Source organism: Barbatula barbatula (genome assembly GCF_947034865.1).
Source record: "Barbatula barbatula genome assembly, chromosome: 25".
Taxonomy (NCBI): Eukaryota; Metazoa; Chordata; class Actinopteri; order Cypriniformes; family Nemacheilidae; genus Barbatula; species Barbatula barbatula.
In genome coordinates, this window is record NC_136788.1 from 4,537,381 (window position 1) to 4,548,733 (window position 11,353).

The 11,353-nt window shown below is 39.0% G+C and overlaps 1 protein-coding gene across 2 annotated transcripts; it reads right to left on the reverse strand.

Moving 5' to 3' along the window:
* Positions 1 to 701: 701 nt before the first annotated feature.
* On the reverse strand, positions 702 to 10,432 carry dbndd1 (dysbindin domain containing 1). 2 transcript variants are annotated; one of them, XM_079450423.1, is made up of 4 exons: positions 10,171 to 10,432; positions 5,093 to 5,242; positions 4,694 to 4,831; positions 702 to 2,735 (listed from the first exon to the last, which is right to left on the reverse strand). In XM_079450423.1, the coding sequence occupies exons 1-4, from the start codon at positions 10,199 to 10,201 to the stop codon at positions 2,548 to 2,550; spliced, it is 507 nt and encodes a 168-aa protein (XP_079306549.1). In that variant the 5' UTR covers positions 10,202 to 10,432; the 3' UTR covers positions 702 to 2,547. The 2 variants fall into 2 exon arrangements, with proteins under 2 accessions (XP_079306549.1, XP_079306550.1); XM_079450424.1 differs by having other exon boundaries at positions 702 to 2,723; positions 10,171 to 10,249.
* Between the last annotated feature and the right edge of the window lie 921 nt (positions 10,433 to 11,353).

Here is an 11,353-nt window from a genome sequence, read left to right on the forward strand (position 1 = left end):
GTCCAGTGTAGCATAAATGGCTCATGCATTTTAAACAGGAGAAATGCCATGCGCAAGCTTAAATGACTTATTCCATTAATTGGCGTGAATGCTAAAATAGCTTTTGTTGTCTTTATAGGTATATTTTTGTTTAGATGCTAACAATGACTAACAGAAGTGATACTAACTAGTGCCTAGTGCTGTGAATTGAATGAGGTAAACAACGTAATGCTGTGTAAGGCCTTTGATGAATTCTGCTTCCTTCAAATAAAACCATCTTTATTTTGTTGGTTAACCACTGGCTAACTAACCTAGCAGATGGATGATGTACAGTGTTCGTACATTTTCCTGCTTTTCTTTATCAATCACAGGACTGAATTAATGGTTTCATTGGATACACACGGTTGGCCTGAAATTAAATTACGGTCTGTGTTATAAAATAACAATTGATTTCATATTTCATTTATATTAATATTGATATATACATGTTTATACTTGTATTATGTTTACTTGTATTAAATTAAACTACTCAACAGTTATTGATTCTTTCAGGAGATCTGCCAGGCGTTAAGTTTGGGACAAATAACATTTGTTTGTTGTTGCCGCTGAAACCATATCTGTATATCACACCACATAGTCCCCCACACATTACAGCTCGAACAGGTGTTGAGTTAAGACCCTCCTGCTTTTTCTGTGTAAATAAAATAGGTTAGACAACAACTGGACTTTGTCTTTCAGGTTTATTTCCATGTTTGATTGAATTCCCTTTTTTATTCGATCTTAAAATATTTTACTGTTAGATTGATTCTGGTAATTTTGACATTTCTTCTCTGATGTGACACTGTGTATAGAACATGCTTGAAATCACTGAACCCTGTATAAACTTTGTGTGGTGAAAGAAATACAGTTTTTGACTAGTCCAAGAATACGCTTTTCAGCCTCTTATCTTTCCACTTACATACAGTTACATAGAGTTACCTAGGTGACTTTTATACATAGTGACCAAACTTTTAAAACCACAAAAAAGCGCCATCAATATATGATACAAGTAGTTAATACAACGTGTGCTATATATTATCGTCAACTTTGACGTGTCTAGAATGTTAATGCGGGTATGTTCCATTGGACTTTGGTTCAATGAGCCTTGAATTTTCTGGAAAGATGTGAGATTGAGTCAAGTATTTGTGGGTGAACTGTTCCTTGAATACTTGTTTCAGTATCACCTCTTAAATTGCAGTTTTCCTTTAATACCTGTATTTGGCATATTTTAGGACACAATCGAACCAATTAAGGACACAATTGAACCAGTTGATTTAAATTGTCTTGATAGCAATGAATCTTTACAACATTATTACAATGTCCAGGGTGGTTCAAAACAAACATATTGCTTCCATTTAAGTGCAACATCAATTGCTTTACTGGATAAGGTCAGTCAGAAACATACTCTACACAAGTAGGAAAACTTCAATGTGAACGGTTGTTACTTTGTGAACATCGAGTCAACACATTGCGTTGACAAGTTTGTAGCTTCCCATGTGGAACTGCAGCCAACAGTTGTGATACATTTCGGATGTGTTTTGAAACGCAGTGGTGGCTTTAAGGTTGTATAGATTAAAGTCTATACATACTCTGTCTATAAAGTCTATACATAGTCTCCTAAAGTGTCTGCATTCATGTCGTTGTGTAGAGTATGTTGCTGGAACTAAAGGGACAGTTTAACCAAAAATTTAAATTCTGTCATCCTTTCTTTTTGTATAGGCAAAATGACAATGGCAGTCAATGGAGGACAATGGCGCTGTTGGCTTCCTTGCATTCGTCAAAATATCAGATTTAGTTTTCAACAGAACAAAAAAATAGTATAAAGCGATTTTTAGGCAATGGGGTCCAGGAACTGTTTGGTTACAAGCATTCTTCCAAATCTCTTTCTCTGTGTTTATCAGAACAAAGACATTTATACAGATTTGAGGACAGAATTTGGATTTTGTTTGAACTGTCCCTTTAAGCATGAACTGTTTTTCTTAAATATATTTCTCTCCGAGTCGTCCAATTTTCATGCAGAACCTCTGAAAGGACACTTTTGTTTGTAGCCTCTTTTTGGACCCTTTACACAGGCATGTCTTGAACCATGCTGTAGCCTCTCTGAACGTGTCTTATGACAACTGACAAATTCTGCTTTGACACATTCCTGGTCCATGAGGGGTTAAAATCAATCTTAAAGTCTTCCGATTCATGTTTTTCTTCCATTAGTTTAGTCAGTGTTGTCCATAATGCTACATCATGCTTCAAGTTCTCCATATGCAGTAGTCAAATGGAGAAGATAGATGTGACTATGTCACGCAGAGGCCTCCCAAGAACCTGGTTGGATGAAGTCTTTCCTGTCTTGAGTCTACACTTACCCCAGCGTATTGAGGCTGTCTCCTTACCCATCATAATGGGCAAAGGGATTGTTTTTTCTTCAGGTGGGATCGCAGTGTCTTTTTATCCCGGAAGTTCGTCTTTTCTTTGCTTGAGGAGGAACCTCTATTCCTCACGTAAGGGCTTTTGCCTGAGCCCCTAGCGGCCCCCGGCTCAAGGCTGCTGGGATTGAGAGCGCTCTATCTTCAGCATAGGCTCTGTGTTGTTGTCTGAGTCGCTGTGGTGCTTTCGGTCCCTTGGCTGCTGCTCTCCCTTTCCACCACGAGTCCAGGAAGGCGAGCGGACGTACCCGCTGTGTGGAAATCGAGGCAACGGGGGGTGCTGGCGATCTGCGGGGTGAACTTAGAAAAGCAACAATGAAAAACACCTTCATAAAGCATTGTGATACAAAACTAATAAAGATTAATTCATCGAGATCCAAGGAGATCTTTTTCAATAAGGAGGTTCAACCAACACCGAGTGAAAATGTGAACTCTGAGTTAGTTTACACCGAGATGCGAAACTGAGCTTTTGGTTTCAGAACAGCTAATTTGAGTTACATCTATCAACTCTGAATGATTGAGGTACACCACTTGCGCAAAGGGTGGAGATGAAAAGAAACTCTGGGTTTGCCAAAGAAAACCTGCTCCTGACCAGGTTCAGAGTAAGTTACTATGGTTACTGACTCTGAGTATAAGTGAACTCTCTTTTAATGGCTTGAGTTACTCCGCTTTCTCGGGTTTGACAAACCTCACATTCTGAAACGTAAAACCAAGAGTTTCCCTTATTTCAGGGTTAAATAGTTTTCACTAACACTCCTTTCTAAAATGGGCCCCTGGTGACTGGCTGCACTGTATGTCATAAACCCTGCCCCCTCCATGTAAACAAACAGGAATTTCGCCAATCTAAAAAACTGCAACTGCACGTGTATTTTTGCCCAAGGTGTTTTTTTGTTATTTCAGTTATTATCATGTTGGTGTATGTTCAAGTGTTTGTTTGTTTAAGTATTTTCTGAGTTAGTTATAAGACGGTAAAGTTATAAAAAAGGGCGTGGCAACATGATTTGATCGTTTGAGATTAGGTGTGTGCCGCAAAAACCGACAGGCAGATGACATCACATCACCTCGAGAGAGTCTAGACCCAACTGCTTCATATGCTTTTGAATCACTCTTGCGGATAGTGATATCATCGGCCTGTCGGTTCTTGCAGAGACGCATGAAGCCAAACAAGTCTATTTACAAGCATTCCAAATGGGATATATCGCCCTCCGAAGGGCACTTCAGAGTGAAAACAACCATGGCCGCCATATTGAAGGCTCGATCCAAACCAAAGTGCTCATAACACTTCAAAGGGCCCTTCGGAACGAAGGGTTTCAAAGGGTACAACGCAGAAGGCCCTTCAAGAAACAGTTGTTTGGTCCCCTATACACTTCAACCCTTTGCAGCTCTCACTCCGAATGGTAAATCATTTGAAAGGCTCAGGGCATAGGCATGAGCCCTCCGAAATGGAATGCAGGGTAAATCTTCTGGGAATATGGGCGGGACCTTGATATGGACAACAACATGGTTCGGACCTTGGCTCCACCTCACGCTCAGTGCTGCACATACTCTGCTCCAAATGAAATCATCGGGGCAATATGTCAGCAACCATATCTCAGACATTGTGGCTTCATTGTTTCTATGGTGGAAGGGAATAGGGATGCGTCGTCCATCTTTTTATGGCCTATGTTTGAAACTTGTTTCCAAAAGTTTGCCATGTTCCTAAATCACTGTTGTTGTATAAATAAACATTTAGGGAAAATGTCAGCTTTATGCAGATAAGTAGCAGCATATTTATTGATGAAAGTCACCTGATCTGCTTCTTTGTAGAGTTACTGAACTTTTTCTTGGGCGACTTGCCTCTAGTTCATTTGGACACTTACGGCCAAGACAAACATTATTAACATAGCTTAGAGAAAAGAAAGTATGACGTTGAAGCTCCATGCAAAATAATCTGAATAACTCATCGGAGACTCTCCTCTGACACTGCCCCAGGTTTAAATAGTACATATTTATACATTTGTGCACTTCAGCTCAGAGTTCAATCAAATAATAATGTGTTCACTATGGATTTGCTGGGGACCACATAAACGTGTGAGTATCCAGTTATATCCAGGATTTGTAAGTTTCTTGCTACACAGTAAATGGTGTATATTATAGACAATTGCTCTGACACAATTTTAAGGGATGGAAATGTAATGATTCCGTTGAAACTATACAGAATATTAAAACATGATTTAATTTTTGATCTCCTGGTGTTTTAAAAGTCTGAGATGACTCACTCGCTGGACATTCTGTATGATTCTCTTCATCAGAGTCAGCAAATACTTCTCCAAGTTCCTGGTCAGACATGTCTGTGAGCTCCGTCAGGTCCAGGAGATCAAAGTGGACCTCTAGTGAGGACACACTGCTCAGAGGCTCTGACATCAAAAAGGAGACATCACAACCACATATCACCAAGGATGGGTTATACAATTCACAATTTTACATTGGGTCATTTTTATGACAATAAAACATATTTACTCTCCTGTGTTTTTTAATGTAATGCATAATGAAAAATCATGAATTGTTTTCATATCATTATCAATGCTTTTAAGTTTTACGTTCTCGGTGATAAATTTCATTAGTTCACCTCATTATTTCTCTAAAATTACTAATATTTTTAATGATATAATACTCACGTCGTTTCTCTATGATTAGCACCTGGCTGCCGTGATGTGCTGGAATACCAACATGCTGCTCTCCTGAAGCATTATGGGATGCCTCACTGGTTAGACTGACAGAGCTGGAGGACTTTAGAAGCTTCTGAAACTCTCTGTCTGTAAGTGGCTCTAAAAAAGAAAATGAAAATGCTGAAAATTTTTAACCTTATTAAAGAATATAAACTTGTAATATAAGATGTTCTCTGTTGTCTCTGGGACAAATCTATGGGATTTGTATTTTGACAAGTTTTATAGTGCACTCAAAAAAATAAGTAGTTGAACGAACTTAATTAAATTAAGGTAAACTTTACCACGAAATTGAATTACACTTTTCCAACAAAATCTAATTTGTTTGAAACTACTCTACATTATGTTGTTGTATGAACAAATTTTTTTTAGTAGTCTTGAACGACTACAGCCCTGTAGCACTCACCCCCATTGTTATGAAGTGCTTTGAGCGGCTGGTCCTGGCACACCTAAAGGACTCTCTACCACCCACACTGGACCCATACCAATTTGCCTATCGCAACAATAGGAGCACAGATGATGCAGTGTCCATGGCGCTGCACTCCGTGCTCACACATCTGGACAATAAGGACGCATATGCTGTTTGTAGACTTCAGCTCTGCTTTCAATACCATCATCCCTTCCAAGCTAATCATCAAACTTGGAAACCTAGGCATTAACAACCCTTCTTGCAACTGGATTATGGACTTCCTGACGAACAGGCCTCAGCTTGTTAGGTTAGGCCACATCTGCTCCACCACCACCACCCTCAACACTGGTGTGCCACAGGGCTGCGCACTGAGCCCCTTTCTCTACTCCCTTTTCACACTCGACTGCAGGCCTGTGAACGGATCTAACTCCTTCATCAAGTTTGCAGACGATACAACGGTGATTGGTCTCATCAGCAACAACGATGAGACTGCATACAGGGAGGAGGTCCGGCACCTGGCCACATGGTGCTCAGACAACAACCTGCTCCTTAACACCTCCAAGACAAAGGAGATCATCGTGGACTTCAGGAAGGCGAAAGGAGACACACACGACCCCATCCACATTAATGGGATGGCTGTTGAACGTGTTTCCAGTTTTAAGTTCCTGGGGACTCATATTTCGGAGGACCTGTCCTGGACCACCAACACCTCAAACCTGGTCAAGAAGGCTCACCAGCGTCTCTTCTTTCTGAGGACACTGAAGAAGAACCAACTGTCTTCAACTATCCTGGTGAACTTCTATCACTGCATGATAGAAAGCATCCTGACCAACTGTGTCACAGTCTGGTACGGGAACTGTTCTGTTGCTGAGCGCAAGGCACTGCAGCGGGTGGTGAAAACAGCCCAGCGCATCACAGGGACTACACTTTCTGCCATTGAGGACATCCAGAAGAAACGCTGTCTGCGTTGAGCTTGCAGCATTCTCAAGGACTCCTCTCACCCCACTCATAGACTGTTTACTCTCCTGCCTTCTGGTAGGTGCTTCCGGTGCCTCCGGACAAGAACTAGCAGACTAAGAAACAGCTTTTTTCCCAGAGCTGTTTCATTATTGAACTCTGCCCCCACTGATTCCACTACCTCTCATATCTTTAACTTCAATGCTGCTATAATATTGTTTACATTGCACTACAGGGCTGCATGCATGACTGAACTGTACACACCAGTACTTCATGTTATCTGCTCTACTGGACTGTTTACACACACACAGCATCATTTTCACTCTATAAAGCTCACATGCACACCAGGAATATTTTACTGAATGCTCATTTGCACTAATGGACCACTTCCATAACTGCACTAACTTATCTACTGCACTGTAACTCTATTAACTGCATCTACTCATCTATTGCACTGTAACTTCAATAACTGCATTAACTAATCTACTGCACTGTAACCTTATTAACTGCATCTACTCATCTATTGCACTGTAACTTCAATAACTGCATTAACTAATCTACTGCACTGTAACCTTATTAACTGCATCTACTCATCTATTGCACTGTAACTTCAATAACTGCATTAACTAATCTACTGCACGGTAACTCTATTAACTGCATCCACTCATCTATTGCACTGTAACTTCAATAACTGCATTAACTAATCTACTGCACTGTAACTCTATTAACTGCATCTACTCATCTATTGCACTGTAACTTCAATAACTGCATTAACTAATCTACTGCACTGTAACTCTATTAACTGCATCTACTCTATTGCACTGTAACTTCAATAACTGCATTAACTAATCTACTGCACTGTAACCTTATTAACTGCATCTACTCATCTATTGCACTGTAACTTCAATAACTGCATTAACTAATCTACTGCACTGTAACTCTATTAACTGCATCTACTCATCTATTGCACTGTAACTTCAATAACTGCATTAACTAATCTACTGCACTGTAACTCTATTAACTGCATCTACTCTATTGCACTGTAACTTCAATAACTGCATTAACTAATCTACTGCACTGTAACTCTATTAACTGCATCTACTCATCTATTGCACTGTAACTTCAATAACTGCATTAACTAATCTACTGCACTGTAACCTTATTAACTGCATCTACTCATCTATTGCACTGTAACTTCAATAACTGCATTAACTAATCTACTGCACTGTAACTCTATTAACTGCATCTACTCATCTATTGCACTGTAACTTCAATAACTGCATTAACTAATCTACTGCACTGTAACTCTATTAACTGCATCTACTCATCTATTGCACTGTAACTTCAATAACTGCATTAACTAATCTACTGCACTGTAACTCTATTAACTGCATCTACTCTATTGCACTGTAACTTCAATAACTGCATTAACTAATCTACTGCACTGTAACTCTATTAACTGCATCTACTCATCTATTGCACTGTAACTTCAATAACTGCATTAACTAATCTACTGCACTGTAACCTTATTAACTGCATCTACTCATCTATTGCACTGTAACTTCAATAACTGCATTAACTAATCTACTGCACTGTAACTCTATTAACTGCATCTACTCATCTATTGCACTGTAACTTCAATAACTGCATTAACTAATCTACTGCACAGTAACCTTATTAACTGCATTTACTCATCTTCTGGACTGCAACCTATTAACTGCATTAACTCGTATACTGCACCGTAACTTCAACAACTGCATTAACTCACCTATTGCGCTGCAACTTTAATGTCAATCATTTTTGCACACTTAAGTCACTTGCACTATTGTTTAGTCTAAATTATTATTTGTTCATATCCACCTGTACATTAATGTTCATAGTGTTAATGTTCATAGTATACAGTCATCTGTATATATTGTTCATAGTATATACCTACTGTCACATTTTCATAGAACACACCTACTGTAAAATATTTTCATAGTCCATGCACACTGTATAATATTCTCTCATATTGTATTCTGTATTTATTCTAACTGTATATCCTGCACTTCTGGTTAGACCTAAACTACATTTCGTTACACTGTACTTGTATATGTGTAATGACAATAAAGTTGAATCTAAAATATCTTGTGTTAATACATGCATATTTTACATAAAAATATAAAAAACCCAATTTTATCGAGGAGATTGTTTGATGTATGTATACACTAGTTACATATTACTTTTTTAAACTTCATTACAATAAAATGTAGTTACTAGAACTCATCAGAAAGGCAAATAAAGCATTGTAACCGCCCACAAACTGACCAAAGGCAACGCTTTTCTGAAGAATGGTAACCATAAAACTCAAGAAATATAACAAACTCTTCATAACCTTAAAGATAAATGAACATAACACTAACAAGTGTTAATTTTAACCGAAAAATACATAAAATAACATTTATTTAACTACGCAAAGTATGATGGGAATTATTAGTCTTCTGCCCAATTGTAACTGTTTTATGTTAACACAACACAACTCCTTTATGTTGTCACAACATGAATGGATTCAGTTACAGTATATGACTTAACATAAAAAATCATATTGTGACCACATTTTCCAAAAGTGTTTAACTCAAGCAAGTTTTTTTTGAGTGTGTCAGGCTTGAATCGAACATAAAAATAACTATTAATAGTATACGGGATAGTAAATAAAAACAGAAAGTTTAGAAAATGTGTCAGTCGCTGCAACAAATCAATTGCAAATCATAGTTCCGCTGAATATCTACAGATGTGCTCTTGTTCTCTCTGCCTCGCTCTAATGGCGTTTGTCAGCGGTTGCCAAAGAAGTGAAACAGAAGATGCTTGTCTTTCACTCAGTGTTTAAAGAGCCTCCAGACCACTATTGATTTCTTGCAGCGGCAATCAAAGCATACTAGCGTTTTATATCATTGAAGGCAGTTCAATTACACACATGGGACAGGAAGACAAGTAGATACAGGACAACTGGATCTTTGTCTTCTCTTCTTTTTTGGACCAGATATAGGATGAGAGTTTTCCTGCTGCAGCTGTTCTCTGCAGTCTGCAGGTCCCTACAGCATACCCTTCATTATCCCACACATACAGCAAAACCCAGCTGTGATGAATCTAATGATGCCGGGTGTTAATGTGTGTGCTAGTCATGCAAATATCGGTGCTCAGATTGCAATATTGTGTATATAAATATACGCAAAACGACATTCTGAGCTATGGATCTAAACCACACATGCTAAAGTGAACCATATTTTCAGCATCGTCCAGTGGCTCCCAATCCCCATTGTCCCAACACATGTGCTGCAAAAGATGCAGCTCAATGTCAAATTGTATGCAAGGGTCGCATCCTAAATCCACGGCTCTGTCTTTCATCTGACTCATGACATTTGTCTTTTATTCATACTGATTTGACAATTTCTGTTCGAATTCACAAGCCACCACCCTAAACATGTCCAAGTTGCTGTGCCTTTCCCCGTGTGCGTGCATGAATGCAAGCTGCATGTTGCTGAGCAGAGCTTACCGGCTTCCTCTCTTTGCTTTGTGCGTTTCCAAAAAAGGACATGTTGGCAGGTCTAACAGCAGCGATTGAATGCGGTGGGCGTACATGCTTAAATGAGTCGCAGCGTGCTGCCTAATAAATGTTTGTTCTTACCTGCAACACTAGAGTCTGCTTGAGCCTCCATTAAGTCTATTGTAGCAGCCGGTGCAATGCTGTCTGGCGTCGCAACCGGGATTAGAGGGAGCACCTCCTGCCTTGTGTATGCTCTGTATCTCTTTCTGTCTCTCTCTCTCTTCCCCACCCTTACATGCACAGTCACACACTTGCTCTCATTGTCAGTGCAGCACAGCAGTGACACATAAAGAGTCCCAGCAGAGAAAGCAGTCAGCCACCACACAACTGCTACACTGCATGACACACCAAACAGGAGGAACAGAGAAAGGGAGGGAGGTGCCCGTAGACAAAAGACTAGAGAATGGGATGAGGGAAAAGGAGATTTATGACTAGGGGATTTTTTTACATTTGTCTAGTCATTCGTTGTACTCAAGAAATAGTCTATATGGATAACTAAGATTTAAAACAATATTTCCCTGCTAAAAGAGAATTATATTAAATTTTCATATGAAATTTTACAAATAAAAATAGAGAATAATATTTTTTTCTGTGGATTTCTAAATATATTTACATATACACGGTTACAGTATATAAAACTATACAAAATTGAGGGGAACTTAAGGGGGTCACACAGGGGTTTTCCATACAGTTGCGCACTATGTATGTTTGTCGACCTCTACAAAAACAGTATTACAATAAGCTTTGTATGAGAAGAATATATAGACTGTTATTTACTGATAATGTTCTGCATTCCTCTCTGCCATCACACTAAATCTCCTTGGAAAGTGTAGCCCTGAGGACACTCTCAGTATAAAGTATGTAACTGTGCTTGTTTTTACAGTATGCCAAGGTTGTGAACCCCGATTCACATGTGTATGTAGTGCCAAACTGGATTAGAACATTAACAACCTTCACATCTATATCTTCCTAATGTCTTGGATGAGCATCCAGATTTGACACACTGTCCCCTGTTTTGATGAGATTAGCTGTGTGTCTGCATGTTTGCATAGTGGTGCGAATATTAATTTGAAAAATATCTGCAGATTCGAGTCACAGTTTCTTCATATTACTCGCGTATTGTTGACAACAATGTCGGTCCATGAAAACTTAGTATAGGCCTATGTGGTCTTTAGTTTCTAACTGGAGAGGACTGGTGCATTTTTGGGCGAAACTAAGTAAGCATTTCAGATCCATTCCCATAAATTAAATCCCACAATTCACA